This window comes from Condylura cristata, unplaced genomic scaffold (assembly GCF_000260355.1).
Source record: "Condylura cristata isolate star-nosed mole 26May11 unplaced genomic scaffold, ConCri1.0 scaffold00024, whole genome shotgun sequence".
Lineage (NCBI taxonomy): Eukaryota > Metazoa > Chordata > Mammalia > Eulipotyphla > Talpidae > Condylura > Condylura cristata.
In genome coordinates, this window is record NW_004567125.1 from 22,718,619 (window position 1) to 22,738,579 (window position 19,961).

The following is a 19,961-nucleotide window of genomic DNA, read 5'->3' on the forward strand; positions in this document are numbered from 1 at the left end:
GGAGGGCCCGCACTTTGAATTTTTATCATCAACAGTAAGTACTGTCAGTTGTTCTCCTTGAAATGACAGGCTCATTTAATTTTTGTGGTAAATGCGTGAAATATCCAAGTCAGGATACACATCGTTTGTTAGCCTTTCAGACAAAAATAGTTGTTCCTTGGGCAAAGTGTCTTCTGGTAGAAATCATTTTTTTTTTTTAAAGATGGTGAGTTCAGTTTTCAACTCAAACACCCAGCGCTTTTCTCTTGAAATGGCTTAGGAAGTATTTTATGTAAAGTTCATTTTTGTCACAAGTAATATTGATAAGATGATCATTCAGTTGTTGAGATTTAATAAATTTAATTTCTGTTGCTTTACCAATGTCTTTCTTAAGTGAGACTGTCTTCTTCCCTCACCCCTTTTTCTTCTTGTTTTTTAAAATGTGTATTTTGTAGCAGTGACAAAAAATGACTACTGGTAATGTTTGGTGCCACTGCCTTGACTTAGCTAAGGCACTGGTGTTTTTACCCACCCTGCTTTCTCACGATCAGTGCAAATGTTAGCACAGTGAGAAGGACAAATACTACTTTTATTACTCTTATGACAATTGTTTAAATATTAGACATGACAATGGAAGAAATGTTATACCACACAAAAAATTAATAGTTAACATTTGATTGTTTACTGTATTTAGCTAAATATGTATACAAAAAATAAAAACTGGTTGTATCATCATCTCCTTTCTTAACAAGAAAACAGGCACAGAAAGATAAAGCACGCAAATAGTAAATTGTGGAGTGAGGATTTGCAGGTAGGTACTGGTTCCAAAATTCTTAAAATATTTCCTATAGATAAGATCCCAGAGACCCCAACAGATAAGGCAATTATAGCACCACTAAAGGAATGATTATTGACAAGGAAGATATTGAAGAAAATAGTATCTTAAAACTAGGTAATGTAGACCTTGAAAAGCTCAGGCTCCTATTCACTGCAGAGGGAGTAAGTACATTGAAACCTGAGAAAGGCTGCTGGATTTAGGAATTAACAGATCACTGATGTCTTTAAAATGTGCAGTTTAGAAAGTGCTGGGAAATAAAGTTGGAGGTCATTCTATACAACAGAGGATGTGGGCTAAAATGGGTGATGAATTTCTGAAGAAATTGATGAGATTTGGATAAGAAAAATGAAATTGAATTGATTGGTATTGATAAGCGTTAAGTCAGAAAAGAAAAAAAGAGGATTTTTTTTTCCTTTACTTTTTTCCCAAGACTTTCCTGCTATGGATACAGCAATAAAAAATCATCATAAAATTTTCTTCCCTAATGGATCTCCATTGTGGAATTCTTTAGGCGTTGTTACTCCAATCAGCTGGTTTCTGATCGATATGTCATGTCAGATTATTTTATCCAACCGGGACATCTCTGTTGTGTAAGGATTTCCGAGGATAAATGGTGGTATCGAGTCATTATTCATCGAGTCCTTGGGAAACAAGAAGTTGAAGTGTTCTATCCAGACTTTGGAAATATTGGAACTGTTCAGAAGTCCTCCCTGAGGTTCCTCAAGTGAGTTCGCCAATTTAATGAGTGTGGCTTAAGTTTTGATCCCTCTTTCTTCTTAGTGCATACTTGGCAGATTGTCATTTAGTTTCATGACTGTGACAGTAAAGAGGCCATGGTAAGGGTTATATTTATGTAGCATGAAAGTCGAACTATATCTATATATATATTTTTTTTCTTAAAGGATTTATTTATATATGCATCCAAGAATTGGATACAGGCCAGAAGTGCAGTGGTTGGGGTGGTGAGAAGATTCACCAGAGACAAAACAAACAGATCAACTGAAATACCCTGCTAAAGGGAGCAGCGGGCGAGGCAGCAGAGGTCTGCTGCGCAATTTGGGTTATTTCCTTGGCTGGGGATCAAACTTGTGAACTCGTGCTGCAGTGGCTGTGGGTAGCTTCATAGTGCTTCTAGTAAACCCCTGCAACACTAGCAAGGTTCTCTACCTATATTCTAGTTGCGTGGTTCTCAGACTATATATTTTGTAGTTTTATTTCTCAGATTGCTTTAAGAGTGTAAAATATTAGTTAAAATATATGAATAAGATATGGTAGTGTAAATAGCTAAACTCAAAAAATGGGTAAGAGATGCCATAAAATATAATCTTAAAATATGATCAAATACCATGTTTATCTATTGCAGGTGCTGCTACACAAAGCTGCCAGCCCAGGCAATCCCTTGTTCCTTGGCTTGGGTGAGGCCAGTAGAGGTATGTCTTTTTCCCATTTAGTCAGCAAATACCTGATGCTAAGAACAGTGGTTCTGAGGATACAAAAATAAAACATGGAACGAGCCCCAGAGGAATCATTGTAGATAGTATGGAGGATGGACATGCAGTCAAGGATTGTTGCACGGTGTCATGTTTACATAGTAGAGACTTTTACAGACATGGTTAGAGATGCAAAAGGAACAGTGCCCATCTGCATTCAGAGCAGTCAGGAGAGGTCCCCTTATGAGGTAACACTGGAGTACTTAACAAAGATTAGAAATTTCTTCTTTTTGGATGAAAAAGAGAAGAAAGACATTCCATGTAAGGGAAGGGTAGCATTTTGAGTGATTTCTGTTTGGCTACAGAATACTGGGTTAGAGAAACAGAAATCTAAGGTAGAAATCCACATTGAGGAATCCGGGCAGTGAACTTAGATGCTGGGGAGTAGCTAGACGGTGTATAGAGGGAACTGCTACAGTGAAATACTTGGTGTTTATGTACACAGGGGTGCAGGCCAGAGGTGCGGGGCGTGAAAGGATTCACCAGAGGCAGAGTGGGGAGCAGGACAGGCAGATAGAAGAAACACACTGCTGAGGGGAGCAGCGGGTGGGTCAGGAAAGGTCTGCTGCGCCCATTTGGGTCAGTTTGCTGGCTGTGAATGGAGCTCAGGCCACAGTGACTGGCAACAGCTTGACACACTGAGACTTTAGCCCCATCACCACCAGAGAGTCCCAAAATGTTTTTTTTTTTAAGTTAAGGATTCTATGGTAATACTGTTGTGCGAGATAACTGGAGTAAAGAAGGATAGAGAAGGTGTTTTTATCCATATAGGTATTTGTGTTGTTACAATTATGTACCTATTCATATGTTTGGTCCTTCAGAACTCTAAATCATATACATACTTATTATACCATATTTATATGTTTAACCTAAATGAGTTGTCAGTTGCTTACAAATACATGGATTATTCTTTAAAAAATCTTTTTTATCTGAAAAATAAAGAGGAAGAAAGAATTACTTAGAATTCCATCACTTAAATGCATTAGATTTACAAAATCATTCTGTAGAGAAGGAGGAGGGGGAAGTCCCAGGACAGGAACGGGAAGAGCACAAGGGACCATGGTGATGGTGCATGGGGGATCGGTGGTAGGAATTTCATGGGGAAACCAGACATTGTATAAAGATGAAGCTTAATGTGATGATACATGCTTTAGATTTAGAAATTTGGTGTTCTTTCAGTTTATTTTATTGAATGTTGCAGATGAGAGTTTTTCAGAGTAACATAAAAAGTAATATGTTGTGTTCTATTTTTTAACTTATTATCACACCATAAGTACACTTATATATCATAGTTTTCAGTTATCTAGCACTTAAATATTCATTATAGCCTGTTTATTAGATAGTCTGCTTCTAATTTTTTAGTATACTAAGTGTGCTTTTATGCAACTCTGTACTCAGAATTGTTTCCTGAAGTACTTCTAGCCCTGCCTAAGTTTCTCTTTAATACTTTGGTCATCAGGAAGCTCAGGGATAAATTTGTGACCCACCTGTGGCATTATATCAGCCAGATTGCTCCATTTTTGGTTCTCTGTTGTTGTTTTCTTATTTCCTTCCTAAACTGCTTCTCACTGTAGGACTTTTGCCCATTTGGATTACTGGAACAGCTTATTTGACATATGGGGTACATTCCTTGACCAGCCAAGTCAACCATTACTGACTTTGTTTTATCTTTGTAATACTATCTGGTATTAGTTATTTAGAGTGGTATAAGCTTTTGAGATCAGGAACACTGTCTGCTTCTTAACTAAATATAGGGTACCTAGGCACTGAAAAGTGCCTAGATCAGTACTTGATACATGGTAGGTGCTCAATGTTTTTACTAAATGTTATATATCTTTCCGTATCTTTTTTGGTGTCAAAAATAGGTAATGTATTTGGTTATGGCAGAGTAGCATGTTGGACTAATAGGCCCATAGATAAAATCAAAAGCAGGAGTCTACCATTGGAAGTAAATCTGCAATAGCTAAGATTGTAATTTTTCATCATTTTTCCTGAAGTCACCACTCAGTATGTAATGTTCTGGCTTGAAGAGTTAAGTGTGGGCCCTCCCTAGTGGTGCAAGGGGTTAAAGTGCAGCACTATGAAGCTATTGCAGCCACTGCAATATGTGCCCCATCCCCAGTCAGGGAGCTGACCCACATGGCACAGCAGACCTCTCTCCTGACCAGCTCTCTGCTCCTCTCTGTCCCCTCTGCAGTGTCTTTCAGTACATCTGCCTATTTTGCTCCCCACTCTGTCTCTGGTGGGTCCTCTCCACCCCATCCTTCATTTCTGTCCTGTACCTCAATTCTGTATGCACAAATAAATAAATCTTTAGGGGAAAAAAAAAGAGTTAAGCATATATTGTTTGGGGCAGGCCAAACAGTCCCAAGCTAAAGAAGGGGGTGAGATGGAGAGAAGGGTGGGAGCCACAGAATGAGTCTGCCCCCAAATCAGTGTATATAATCATTTCAAATGAATACTACATGGCAAGTAATAAGATGGTAATTCAGATTTTTAGGAAGGAATGAGAGTTATGGGAGTTTGCCCATATATGATTAAAAAAAAAAACTAATATATCCTTTATTTGGTTCTCTGAATTTGTCTTTAAAAGCCTTTAAAGTAAAATTGTGAGTGTAGTTGGAGTTTATAGTATTCATAGAGGTAATATATTTTCTAGAAGTCTTAGGGCTATTTTAAGGTTTAATAATTTAAAAAGTATAAATGCTACAAACTTTAAAATATTTGAAAGCTTAGGATACACTTTTTATAATTTTTTGGTTTTGAGCAACAAGTTTTTGATCTTAAAAGTATTGAAACAAAAAATTGAATCAGTGTTTATTATCTTCTTTAATAGAAGAACTGTTTTCTGTTCCTTCCTGATATTTCTTTGATATACTTTTCAAGAATATGTTAATTTTGTTTAGAATTCAATTCTATTGGTATAAACCAATCATAATATTCCCTTGTCTTTTCAATGTCAGTATCTGCATAGATGTGTCCTATTATAGTCAAAAGAAGATTATTTATATCTTCTCTCTTTTTTATGAGCAAAAGATAGATACTTGCCATTTTAATTAGTTTTCCAAAGAACCAACTGAGGCTTTCTTGATTCTATTATAAGCTTGTTTTTTATATTGTTAGTTTCTTATTTAAATTTTATTATTTCCTCATCTCGCCTCTCTTTGGATTTATTATTCATTCTCCAGCCTCTTGATATAGAAGCTATCTCTTGATGCAAAAATTATTACTAATATTTAGTTTAAATATTTTGTAAATTGCATTTTGTTTTCCTGTTTGACTTATGGATATATAGACACTTAAATTTATAGACATTTTCTGATTTATCCTATTTCTGTTGATTTCTAGTCTAAATGCACTGTGGTTACAAGTCAACCTCTGGATAATACTAACCCATTAAAATATGAGGACCTTCTTTATGGTCCTCTGGCACATGTGCTTGAAAAGTGCATGTTCTCCAGTTGTGTGCAATATTCTGTAAATATTCATAAAGTCATTTTTACTGTGTGAAGTTTTTATTCAAGCTGACTTTTAAGTGCCACGTTTTCTTTCAATTATTGTAAGAAGTCTAGTTTTGCTTACATTTTTGTCTGTTTCTGTATTTTAGTTGGCTTTCATTTTGTATCCACTGAGGCTACTAGCTACATACAATATCAAAATTGATATGTCTTCTTGGAGACTCTGAAGTTAGCTTATGTATTTCTAATAACCTTTTTATTTTGAAACCTGTTTGGGCTGATATTAATATAACTCCATCACATTTCATTAGCTAATGTTTTCCTGGTATTTTTTAATCATTATTTTACTTTCAATCTTCATGTGTCCTTATGTTTAGGATTTGCCTTTTATGAGCTACACATTGCTTTATTTTTCAAAATTCAGGCTGATTTCTTTTAGCTGGAGAGTTTAGTCTACTTATAATAGACTTAAGTAGACTTACAGTAGACTTACAGTATGACTTGGCCTACTTTTTTCTCATCTTTCATGCCTTAAAGAGATCATGTGATTACTATAGGAAAAGCATCATGTATATGTATTTGTAACAATGCAAAGACATTAGAACATTTTAACCTTCTCTTCTATTTTGTTGTAATTAATGTTACTGTTCTTAACCCCTCAAAAAAACTGACCATATAAAATATCACCATCCATTTAGACTTAGTACATTTATTTCAGCTTCTTAACTCTTCATCTGTTCATGCCACTCAAACCCATTTTGACAGTGTTTTCCCTCTGAACTGTTTCTTTAGGATTTGTTTTGTGAGGACTTGCTAATGGCAACCTTTGCTTTTGTTCAATTTTTATATGTTTATGTTGCTTAATGTTCTTCCACTTTTGTGTGTGTTTATCGTATTCTTATATATTTAATGATTCATTGAAAATCTTTTATTTGTGGCATTCACTACAACTTTTCATTAAGTCTGGAAAATTCATATCATTTCTTCAGTTATTGTCTTTTCCCTATATTTATATTAAATACTTTCTGTATCTGTTTCTGGAAGTATGTTCTACTCCTTCAAATTATATTCCATGTCTTTTAACTTCTCCTCTGTATTTACATATTTCTGCCTTAGTATTTTGCATTTTGTGTAGTTTTTCCCCTCAATTATCTTCTGTTCTATCAACTTAATCATTAATTCTACCCAGTCTTCTGCATAATAACATGATAAGGTTTTTTGTTGTGGTTACTGTATTTTGACTTTCTATAGGTTCTCTTGGCTCTGTGCTTCCAATAGATTTCTGCAGAAACTTTCACACAGGTAGTTTTGTTTTTACTATAAGCATAATAAATCTAATTTTATAATTTGTCTAGAGATTTAAATGTCTAAAGTTTTTTAGGGTTTGTTTCAGGTATGTTATTTCTGCTAATTCTTGTGATTGATTGTTTCTCTGTATATGTCTTATCTTCTGTATGTATTGCTAATTGTTTTTGAAAAACGATTTCTAAGAATGACTGAATAACACAGGCTGATTGCCTACTTCCCAGAGGACTTACATTTGTTTTTGCTAGGTACCTAGGAATGTTGTCAATCCAGATCCTTGTTAATTTAAATTAACAACTTGAGCATTTGTATACTGCTCATGTGATATCAAAACTGAAGATAGTTTTCTTTTCTCCCTTGTCCTGAACGTGTAGCCCCCCAGAGAGCCAGCTGATGAAGGAAAGTTCTCTCTACTCCATTCTGCGAGGTGGACACTGGCTTTGATTTCTTGTCCTCTTCACCCTGGGAGACTATAACAAAAAGTAAAGTTTGGTTCTGCCTGAATTAGAAAAAGTAGTTCCTATTTTCCCTTTAATTAACTATTTGTCAGCTCTTTGATGCCTCATGGACATATTTTTAAAATATTTTACCTAGAAGTTTTAGTTGTTTCTATGAAAAGGCTGGTCTAATAATCTAGTTCACCACTTCTGAAAAGGAACATTTTCATCACACAAGTAATAGGTTTTTCCATAGTCACATATTTCATCATTTTTCTTTTATTCTGACTTTTCTCATCCCCAAATCATAACAATTCTGCAATGTGTTATTTTATTACCTGTCTGGCTTTATTTTTCCACTTAAATCTCTAGTTCAGCAGAATTCATTTTTACATATAGTTAATGTAATTTCTGTTTAAATTTATCTTATAAGTCTAATATTTTGATTATATTTCAGGAACACTGGACGTCGAAAGCTGTTTTACAGTTCCAGAAGTTGTGTGGTTTGAAGCCACTAGTCGGGGTAGTGGATGAATATGTAGATGAGATCCTTAACATTTTTCTGTGTGACACATCCTCAAATGAAGACATTTATTTCCATCATGTCTTGAGAGCAGAGGGCCATGCTATCGTATGCCGAGAAAATGTCCCTTCTAAGGTGGAGCAGTCTGGATGTGTTTTGTAATATATTTTATTTAATGTCAACACATCAAGATATAAGAGAATTTGTTATAGAAGGTTATTTGACTTACTCTTTAATATTTGAGACATCTGTGAGATTCCTTGCAGAACACTATTTTTGAATAGCCACAAAAAACATTTGGCCTATTGTCTTTTGAATATGAATGCTTTCATTTTAAGTAATTAAAAATTTTCTCTTACCCCAAAGTATTTAGTTCTCTGAGTTCTTAGAGAACACTCCCTTATTTTTCAGTTAACCGATAGTGATGCCTACCTATACCACTGGTTAGTATTGATGCCAGTAGCTTTTCTAAGTAGGGAAAGCTGTTGACATTGAAAAGTTTTTTAAATTTTAGATGAAAATGCATTTCCACAACATTTGAAAACCCTGAAATGGTAATGTTTTATCTCTTAATTATGTGATTAAACACCATCTCCCTCTTTTTCTAATCCTAGGGTTTCAGAGAACTCAATCCCTTAGCTTTGTACACTAAATCCAGCGTGGGGCAAGAGGACATTATCTTGACAGAACTGGGTTATCCATCTCAGCAGCATTATTTTAATGAAGATCGAGAAATAAGTCCACAATCAAAAGAGAGTGAATTATATAATCAGGTAGGAGGCTTTTGTAAATATTAGAACTTTAAAACTTATTGTTAACATTTGAGTTTTGAGTCCTGTGTGCCAAACACTACAAAAAGTCCTTTAAGTATGAGACATTATGTAGTCCTCATCAAATCCCTGTTACTTTAATTATCCTTGTTTTTCAGATGAGGAAACGGGTCTTTCCAGACCTAGGAAAGTTTAAGACTTTGCACAATGATCTGAACAGCTGTCTCACTTTTCATTATTAACTGGCTTAAATGTTTGCTTCAGCTATGCTTCTTTCAGTGTGATTTCTCTCATACATTAAGTTTCATTGCTGCCTTGATACAGTTGTGGCTTTACCAATTCAAGTATTGTTCTTCTCTTTACAATCCTCAGGTTATTCAAAGTGCTCACTCTTGATTCCTCTGTAGTTAACCACTCACAGTAATAACATTGTCATCTTCATCATCATTATATTATTCCAACTCATAAGTGTAATAATGATAACATCAACATTTTTTTAACGTGTTTTTTAAAGATTTATTTATTTATTCACACAGAACTGGGGTATAGGCCAGAGGTGCAGGGACGGTGAGAGGATTCACCAGAGACAGAGTGGGGAGCTGAACAGGCAGACTAACAGAGTACGCTGCTAAGGGGAGCAGTGGGTGCGCCAGGAGAGATCTGCCACGCCATGTGGGTCACCTCTAGGGGGATCAAACTCATGCTGAAGTGGTTTTAGCTTCTTAGTGCTGTGCTTTTAGCCCGCTGTGCCACCAGGGAGGGTCTCATTTTTTAACACAGAATTCAACCTTAAAATTCGTAAATAGCCTATCATCATTTCATAGAGATCTTCAAATAATCATAGTCTTAGAAATGAAGTAAAGCCATCTTTTCTATGAAGAATAGACTTAAAGCTTCCCTATCCCTTCCCTGTCTACATTGTAAGCTAGTGAGACTCCCATGTGCCACCCACACATACATCTACACATGTAGTAGTTCCCTATAATTCCTGCTCCCCTTTAAAGCATCCTAACACTTTATCTTCTCAGCCGCCTTCTCCTCCAGTAGTATTTTGGTTGTATCTCTGTGATGACTTTCTGAGGAAGGTCATTATCTGATTGTGTGTCTTCTTGGTATATTTTCAGTTCCTTAGAATTGGGACCTGTATGATTCATCTTTGAGTCCATAGAACTACCCTGTTTATAACTCATAATCAGTGCTTAATAAATCTTGTGCTGTTGGAGGGGAAGCTCTCAGGTCCTGGATGATGTTAGAGAATAATGTAGCATTTGTATAAATCATAGCAAGAAATCCCCCCTCACAGAAATTATAGACATGTAGATTTTGAAAACATCAGTATAGAAAGTAATTTATCTGTCATATTCTACTAGCAAGATATTAATGATGAAAAGAGTCTAATTTACCTTAAATTTGTGTCAAAGGTGCCATTAAAGGATTGTGAACTCAGTTCTTTGAAAACACAAGATAAAAGCTGTGAAGATTCAGAGTTGTCTAGTCCAGAGCCAAAGGATCTGAAGGAAGAAAATGAGGTAATGTAAAATGTTATAGTTAACTCATAAATGAAGGAGCTTAAAAAAGTAATTCTGAACACCCTAATATTCTCAGTGCCTTTGGAGTACCTCCTCCAGATAAATTACAGATTGCTTCCTAACAATTACTAAGACCAAAGTCATAGCAGTGTAGTCTCTATCACAAAGAAGAAAAGGCTTTATCAGATTTTGATGTATTAGTTACTACTCCACAGCTTTGGGCATTCTTCAGTAATTAGGCAGTAATGAGAAATTAATATTGACAAATAACACTAGGGAAAGTCTAACAACAGAGAAAAATATTTACAAACATTTTACAGGATAAAATTTATTTAAATGTTGGGCCCTCACTGGTGGTTCAAAAGGTTAAGGCAGAGCACTATGAAGTTGCCACAGCCACTGCAGCACGAGTTCTATCCTCGACCAGGGAGGTGACCCACATGGCACTGGTGACCTCTCCTGACCTGCCTGCTGTTTCCTCAGCAGTGTATTTCGTCAGTCTGCCTGTTCTGCTCCCCAATCTGGTGAATCCTCATCCCCCTCACCTCTGGACCATAGCCCAGTTCTTGTATGCATAAATGAATAACTTTTTTTAAAAATTCATTTAAATGTTTACATACACACAGCTGAAAGGCTGTGATCCCCTCCTCTACTTTTCTTTTTTCACAGAGCAACCATTTTCATCCAGCTTTCCTTCTTCATTAAATAGCATATTTACATTTTCATTTCTTGATTTTTCAGTTTTACAGTAAACAGTGATTTCCCACTAGCAAAAATAAGGGTTTAGTTCTCTTTCATCCCTTTACACCCACTACACACATTTCTGTCACTTCCTCCACCCTCTTACTAATATAGTTATATCAAACGGCCCCATTCACTACGTTCTTAAATCCCATAAATTCTACTCATAGCCAAGTAGTGGATTATGAAAACTTTTCCTTTCCTGCATGGCTTTTATTTTTTCTAGCATTAATATTTCTTTGCTTTTAAGCATCACTGAATTTCTTTGGGTGTACTATCTTATTGGTTTTAAGACATGTAGATTTGTATCATCACCTCTACAAGCAGATTGGTTCTGACACCTGAAAAATGTCCTTAGGCCAATCCCTTTGTAGTCATGTTCCGGTTATACCACTCACCCCTGGCAAACACTCGTCTGTTGCTGTTGCTTTTTTAATCTCTACAATTTTAATCTTTTCAGCACTGTCTTATTGGTGGGACCATACACTATGTAGCTTTGAGACTGCTTTGAGACTGGCTTCTTTCTTTCAGCATAGTACCTTAGTGATTCACTTGGGGTGTTCCCAGTTGTTGATGATTATGAGAAGAGCTGTTATCAATATTTGTCTATAGGTTCTTGTATGAACAGAAGCAGGAGTGATATTACAGGGCGATGTGATAAGTGTGTATGTCAAACCGTTTCCAGAGCGGTTGTACCGCTCCACCATCAGTGTATGACTTCCATTTGGTCCATATCCTTGTCAACACTTGGTACTGTTAGTAAATTTTATTTTTAATCATTCTAGTAGGTGTGTAGTTAGGTGGCAGCAAAATAATTTTGCATTTCCCTAATAATTATTGATGTTGAAAATGACTTCTTGTGCTTAATTGTCATTCACACTTGTCTCCTCAGGCCTTTTACCCTTATTGATTATTTTCTTCATTGGTTGCTTTCTTGAGTTTTGAAAATTTTTTATGTATTCTGTATACTAGTCCTTTGTCAAATATGTGATTTTTTTAAAATAAAATTTTATTGATTTATAGACTGTAATTTTGGAGAATAGTGTCACACCTCATTTCACCCATCCTCAAAGCTAGTGACCTTTACACTATCAGATTGACCCTTTTGACCTTTCTCCTCCTTCCCTTATAACCATCATATTTTTCAGAGTCTAAGAGTTATTTCTGTTGTGATTTGCTAATTTTTTGTTTTGGTTACTTATATTCCATTCATGAGAGAGGTCATCCAGCAATTATATTTCCCTTTTCTCTTACTTGTCAAATGCTTTTTCAGCATCTATTCATATGATTATGTGATTTTTATCTTTTGTATTGTTGGTGTGTACTACATTACATTAATAAGTTTCAGCAATATATATTGATATATGTGTTCAACCATCTTTATATCCCTATGATGTCCCACTTAGTGATGATGAATTATTTTTTTTCTTGGTAAACCTGGCTAAGAGTTTATCAATTTCATTTATCCTTTTAAAGAAAGGATTTATGGTTTCATAGATATTTTGTCTTTTTGGTTTTTATTTAGTTTATTTCCACTCTGATTACTTCCTTACTTTTAATTACATTTATTTTTCCTCTACTAGTTCATTCAAATGTCACATTAGACTGTTTGAGACTTTCCTTATTTATGTCTGCCTGTATTACTAGGAAATTTCCTTTTAATACCATTTCTGCTGTATCTCATTGAAAAGCTTGTGTTTTCATTTTCTTTAGTCTTCAAGTAATTTTTTATTTCTCTTTTAATTCCGTATGACTCAGGAGCTAATCAGCTCTTAATTAGTCTTCACATGTTCAGCACATATGTATTAATTGTAGTTGTATCTTCTTGATGGATTGACCTTTTGGTTATTATGTGGTATCATCTTCATCTATTTCCTTTTCTAATTGCAAGTCAGTAATTTGGGTCTCTCTGGTGGCTGAAAGGTTAAATCTTACTGCCATTACTACTACAGCCTCAGTTCAATCCCTGGTTAGGGAGCTGACCCACATGGTACAGTAGACCTCTCCTGACTTGCCCGCTGCTCCCCTCAGCAGTGTATTTCAGTGGATCTGCCTGTTCTGATCCACTTGTCTCTGGTGAATCTTCTCACCCTTTCTCCCCCACTTCTCTGGCCACACCCAGTTCTTATACACACACACACACACACACACACACACACGTCAGTAATTTATCAGAAATGAAGATACCAGTTCTTGTCTTTTTTTCAATGTTGTCTTTAAATCTGATGTGTAACTATTGAATGCATAATATAGATGGATCATACTTGTTGGTATATCTAGTCACTTTGTGTCTTTGAGCTAGACTACTCACATTTGGGGTAATTATTGATATATGGGGTTTCATCACTAATATCCTATCCTCTGTTTTCTGGTTGCTTTGTATTTCAGTTGTTTCTTCCCCATGTATTTCTATCTACCTTTTCACCTAAGTGTCTCTGCTCCAGACTTTTGTTTGGTGGCTACCAGAGGGCTGTATTGAACTTTCTGTGTCTGTGAAACATCCTATTTCTGTGAAAGTAGCCCTTTTTCCAGGCTGGTTTGAGTCATTAATATTTCACTTTAGAAATTCTGTCATTTTGTTCTTTCCCCAATTAATGTTTTGTTACTGTCTCATATGACTTCTTTTTGTTTCCAGTTCTATAAATCTATCTTATCACCTTGCTCAAAGATTATGTTTTTGTTTTTTTCTTTTTCAGTATAAGAACTCCAAACAGTATTTCTAGGGCAGGTATGGTGATTATGAACTCCATTAGTATTTGCCTGAGAAAACCTTTATTTGACCATCATATTTGAATGATAATTCTGGGGGGTTGAAATTCTCAAACTTCATTGAGTTTCTTCATGATAGCTCTCCTAAATTCTTGTCTGTCAGGTTTTTAATTTGTCTCATTAAGTTTGGTCTCTGGAGCCTTATCTTTCTTCAAACCTTGCAGACCAAGTTCCTCAGTTTTTGTAGTATTCATGCGACATGTTCTTGTTTTCTCCACTGCATGGTCAGGACCCCACTTTGTCTGCTTTTCTCTATCCAGCATGTACCTGGTGTTTTCTCCTCTTCTGTTCTCTGAGACCATGAGTTTATAACTTATGTCTCTTCATTTTATTTTGGTGGCATATCAGGAGGAGAAAGTAATCAACTGTGTGTTCAAACTGCCATTTTTATCTGGAATCAGAAAAAAATTGTAAGACTGAATATAAAAGTTGTTCATACAGAAAGGTTAAAGTTTTTATTTGTCTTCTGATACATTCTAGGATGAGATCCCCACTGGAATGCCTTGCCTGGAGTCAGTCACTATAGGTGATGATATTTGGGATGAGAACTGGTTACCTTTGCAGGCTAAAATGGGAAATGGAGGAGATGCTGCCACACATTTGTTTACTTCTAGCCTTGGTGGAAAAAAACAGTATCCAACATGTAAAGAAATGCCACAGAAGGTTAGTTCCTTGGAAAAACAGAAAGTAAATCACTGCTGAATTTAATTGTCTAAGCCTCAAGAAAGCTATGCATTCTGAAATTCAGAAGGATTTATCAGACAGTAATTCAGAAGAATACATGTTTGTATTTTAGAAGATGGTTGTGGTAGGGAACAGGATGAAGCAGAGAATGGGCTTGTGCCTGCCTGCTACCTTCCTTCCAATCATAATTTTGTTTTCTCATTCACATAATGCAAATTTATTTAGGAAAAACTTCTCTATAATTGCTATTTTAAGATTAATTTTAATGTAAAATGCCTACAGATTTAGCTCAGTTTCTATGAACATGTCCAAACCCTCAATATTGTGACTTAAAATGTTGACAACCAATCATGTTTTTTGTTTTTTGCTGGCACCTAGTCAATGTGTTGGAATTTATAAATAAACTGCTTGCCCTAATTATATTTTTATTTTAATTAACCTTGTCATAGAACTTCTGGATCTCTGCAGTGAGAATATTTGCTAATATTGGGAGTTTAACTATATATTTAAAACTTAATTTCCTTTCTGATAACATAAGAAGAAATATCTGCAGTTAAGTTGCTCCTTAGTGTTTGTGCCCTTTAAAGACTAGGTGATTTGGTATTAAGGAAAAATACTATAAACAGAGGTGTTTTATTTTCATTCTGTGTGTTCAACAGAATTAAAGATAGTGGGTATGGAACAGTTAAGCAAGAGAGAAGTCACACTGATGAAGTAATTTAATACATGCCTTCACTTGTTTAATATACTTTGCGTTCTTGCCTTTACTTTGCCCAAGTTCTCCTGTTTGGGTCATGTAGCTTCTAGTTCAGCTTACTGTTGCCATTTTTTTGTCTGTAGGATTGGTGTTTCTCTACACCCAAAGATGTTTGGGATGATTCATGGCAGCCTTCAGGCCTGGCAAATGGAATGAAAGTAGAAGTTCAAAAACCTGAAGGAGAGGGGGCTCAGGAAAATAATACTGGCACACCGGGGATCCCCAAGGTAAATGTCTAATGAATGTTTGGTGATGGGTACTTATATGAGGAAGTGCTTTCATTTTTAGAAAGTAAAACTCTGGTTAATGATCCCTCTTTGCAATTCTACCTACGTAGAAGAAAATCCTGAACCTGGAATTTAAAGATCAATTAAACTTGTATGTTGGAGCTAAAGAAACAGATGTTTTCATGAACTTCGTCATACATTTTAAACACCATGTCTACCCTGTCGGCTAGACTAATTTTATGTTGTCTTTGGCAGAAACCACTAAGCCTGGAACAGACCTGTTTATTTTGTGTTTCTCAAATATGTTATGAGCATCTTGAAAATAGCAGGGCAGTTTGTGTAAATAATAAAAAATATGGCTCTTTTGTGTGTGAAATGGAAGATAAAAGGCTTGAAGTCTATACTTGCTGTAAAGCAGATTTGCAGAAGATAAATCTTCTGAGTATATATTTTCTATAGAATTGGTTGCTTTGTATGACAGCAATGATAAAATATTTTGTATTACACAGAACAGTCTATTCCAGAAACATAGGTTGCTTAAGAGCACAGGTTAATTTAGTATAAAAAGTCATATATTTTGTTTTTCACATGATTTTTAAAAATTTAAATATAATTCACATGCCATATCATTCATTTAAAGTGCACAATTTAGACTATCTTTAGTATACATAGATTTGTGAAACTACTACTTCAGTCCATTTCAGAACATTTTCATAACCCTTCCCCCCGAAAGTGTAACCTGTGCCAGTTAATAGCACCCATTTCATACTCCTGCCCCATCTTCCCTCAGCCCTAGGTCAATGCTAATCTGCCTTTTGTCTCTCTATTATGGACAGTTCATACACATGTCACACAGTATGTGGTCATTAGTGAATGTTATTTCCTTTACTGTGCAGATTTTTAGTTCATGTAATCTCACTTGTTATTTGTGCTTTTGTTGCCTGTTTGGTGTCATGTTTGAGAAATCATTTCCACAACCAATCTCCTGAAATTTTTTCCCTCTTTTTTTTTTCTAAGAGTGTTAACAGTTTCAAGTCTTATATTTAAGTGTTTAGTCTGTTTTGGTCTTTTTGTCTGCAGGTTAAAGAAAGGGTCTAATTTCAATCTTTCACATGTGGATATCCAGTTTTCCCAGCATCATTTATTGAAGTCATTGTCACCATTGCATATTCTAAGTGTTCTTAACATAGATCAGTTGACATTTTGAAATCAGGAAGTGGGATGCTTTCATTATTTTTTTTTTCCTTTGAAAAATTGTTTGACTACTTGGAGTCCTTTGTTGTTACATATGAATTTTAGGGTTGTTTTCTTTAAAAAGGGGCCATTGAGATTTTGGTAGGGATTACATTGACTCTATAAATCAGTTTGGATAGTGCGGAAATTACAAAATACATTCTTCTAATTTATAAACATGGAATGTTTTTCCATTTATCTGAGACTTCAGTTTCTTTCATTAGCATCTATAATTTTCAGTATATAAATATTTTACTTCCTTATTAAGTTTTTCCTAGGTATTCTTTTTGGGGCAGTTATAAATAGGATTATTTCTTAACAAAATAAGGTTACATGCGTAACCATTTGTATATTACATAATTATATAACCATATTCACACCAGGCATGTTTGAAATTGAGCAAGATATTTTGTCAAAGAGAAACACATGACTGAGATTAAATGTCTGCTGCAGCACGAGCCTAAAGAACATTCAAAGCACTACACTTTTGGTTTGTATGATTCTTGATTCAGTTTGTTCAGCTAGGTAAATCCCCAGCGCTATGCCTCTGAGGTCCATTTGTTTCAGCCTTGTTCTGGTGTGATTACTGACAGTTAACCTCACCGAAGATAAATGTTGCTAAGTTGCTGTCACTATAGTTCAGCAATGCCTGAATAGCAATAGTAGGATATAGAATCTGATGGTTAAAAGTTGGCACTCCATTATTTAGCCCAAATTCAGTCTCTGGGACATTTATGTCTCTCTTAATACTTGGTTTTGTCACATCCTCTGAGGAGTCTTCCCGGATCCTTGATGTTCTCCTAGCATGTTGTCCACACTGCAGAGTGTAATTTACACTGCCCTTCCTGGCCAGCTGTGACACATAGTTTCCCACACTGAGGACCATGAGCTTCCTGTGGACAGGGATTATATCCTCCTGGGAAGTGATTTGATGGAGCATGGAGGACATAGGCTGAGAGCCTGCCACTCATGTGCTGATTGACTTTGGACAGCTGACTTAGCCCTCTACAAAAGCTAAGTGACAGGAGCCATAACAAAGAAGATGTGATAGCATCTAACCGAGGACAGTTGTTCTGTGTTTATAGATACAAATGAGTGAGCCCTGCAAGGTGCTGGTGAATGTCACTGCTCTCATCTCCTGCCAGTCTTCCTGAGCTGTTTGTTGGCAGTATTTGCTGGCAGCTCAGGACCATATTACATGTAATCAATAAATGTTTGTATAATGGATGTTCTCTCTTTGAGAGAGAGTAGGTTCTTAACAGTGAGAAGTTTTATTTACTAATTATGATATGAAAAATATTTGTTGTTTGTAAAATCAACAACTATAAACCAGAGACAGTCTATGGCGGTGGAGAGGGAAATAGGATCAAAATTGGAGCGGGAAGAACACACGGAACTGTGGTGATGACACGTGGGTGAGGTGGTGGTGGGAAGTCCATGAATTACAACCAAGATGAAAAAATGTACAAAATGAAGAATGATGTAAAATAAATAAATAAATAAAAATATTTTTAAAAAGAAAAATATTTGTCATTTGTTCATAAGGAAACAAAGCGGGCTTCATTCTTCTGTTATACTGATAGTTACTTTTCATGCTTTTGCCTCATTTTCCCACTCTGTAGCAACCAAACTTAAAGGGTTCTTCAGATTTTTCCACATTACCCACATTGGAAGAGTTCTATGTCTCTCTTACCCAGTCACAGCCATTGGCAGAAGAGAACCACTTTGAGCCTGGTGATGTTCAGACTTCACCAAAGCAAATTCAGCTCTCCGCTACCGCACTCACTTCAACACCTGCAACGGCCGATTCCCCTGAAAAAAGCTGTGGCTCAGGTGGGTTTACATAGTAGTTGACAAATATAGTGGTTTGCCATGTTGCTAAAAGTCTTCACTGGATTTTTTTTTTCCAGAACAAAGCATAAAAAATTGCTGACTTGAGCATTTGTCTCTTGTTCTCTCTTCTTAGTTAAAACTCGTAAGGAATTAATTTTGTGATTGATTACTGATTTCTGGAGTTTAGTAATCATAGACTTGATGAGTTTAGTCTTTACACTGGCACAGACTTGTAATTGGAAGCATGTTGGCAAAAGAGAATCTCCATGGGCACCATTTTGCTTATTGCTGGAACGAAATGTGGTGTGGTGGATTCAGGACTCTTCTGGAATTAGACTATATCCAGTTTATTTTTATATCCTAGAAACAGATCTTCCCTCCCCTGATCAAAAGTGCACTTTTCCTTCTTCCCTACCCTGTCATGATCATATTTTATTGATACTAGTACATGATTCCCCATCCTCATTTTTCTTTCCATTATTGACTGGTGTCTGAGACTGATCCTCTGATTTCTTAACTGTCACCACCTAACAGAAGATGATTATTACACATTAGTAAAAGCTCTGCAGTGGGGGTGAGAAGGCGGTGAGTGGGAGACAAGACTCGACAAGACTTGGGTCTGTTTTTTTTTTTTGTTTTTCAGTGGAGAGCTCCCCAGAGAGCCTGAAGAATGAAGATTTTTCTAACAGTCATGCTATTACAGTGTTCAAAGGCACGAGTAATGAAACCATGGACCAGCTCTCCTTGATTTTGTCACCTGAGCACCAGCTTTCACAGAAGCTCTACATTCCTCGAAGCACGGCCACTGCTGCTCTAGGGGCTGCGGCGAGGTTAGCCACCTCCAGGAGCCTCCTACACTGGTGCCCCAGTGTGAGAAGGATGGAAGCCTGAGGGGGGGGGGGATACATAAGCCCACTGCTTAGGGTTTTGGTGACTTCCCAGGCCAAAATAAGGGGAAGGTATTGAGACCAACTAGTATGTCCACACTGGTGTCTTTGTCTCTCTGTGTGACTGTACATGAGCTTTATTATGCTAACCGTTCTCTTTGTTGTGTTAGGTGTTTTTGTTAATTTTCATTTTCATTGACTACAATTCTTACTCTGTAGAGTTTTGCTAACTTTTGTGTAATGTGGTTTAAAAGAGTTCTTAGTTTTTAGTTTTTGTGTTGATGATTTTTTTTGCTTGGACATATCATGGCTGATAAATGTGAACCAAAAAACCATTTTGTGATCCATACTTAGTAAGACAAAACTTATCTTGCATCCCTATCTCCAGATTAAAGGCTGCCTGCATTTTACAGCTCTTTTTTTTTTTCCTATCTCATTTAAAATCTTCTATACACAGTTCCAGGAGCCTTAATGTAGCAGTATTTCAGCAGTTTAAGATCC

The 19,961-nt window shown here is 36.0% G+C and overlaps 1 protein-coding gene across 3 annotated transcripts in view; it reads left to right on the plus strand.

Moving 5' to 3' along the window:
• TDRD5 (tudor domain containing 5) overlaps positions 1–19,464 on the plus strand; it is a 42,866-nt gene extending 23,402 nt beyond the window's left edge. For 2 of the 3 annotated variants that reach the window (XM_004688529.1, XM_004688530.1), the window contains exons 9-16: positions 1,329–1,541; positions 2,181–2,247; positions 7,965–8,165; positions 8,645–8,803; positions 14,320–14,502; positions 15,364–15,507; positions 18,363–18,573; positions 19,217–19,464. In XM_004688529.1, coding sequence (XP_004688586.1) covers positions 1,329–1,541; positions 2,181–2,247; positions 7,965–8,165; positions 8,645–8,803; positions 14,320–14,502; positions 15,364–15,507; positions 18,363–18,573; positions 19,217–19,464 — 1,426 coding nt within the window. Of the gene's footprint in view, positions 1–1,328; positions 1,542–2,180; positions 2,248–7,964; positions 8,166–8,644; positions 8,804–10,170; positions 10,330–14,319; positions 14,503–15,363; positions 15,508–18,362; positions 18,574–19,216 lie in introns of all 3 variants that reach the window. The other variant, XM_004688528.1, reaches the window with a different exon arrangement.
• The last annotated feature ends 497 nt before the right edge of the window (positions 19,465–19,961 follow it).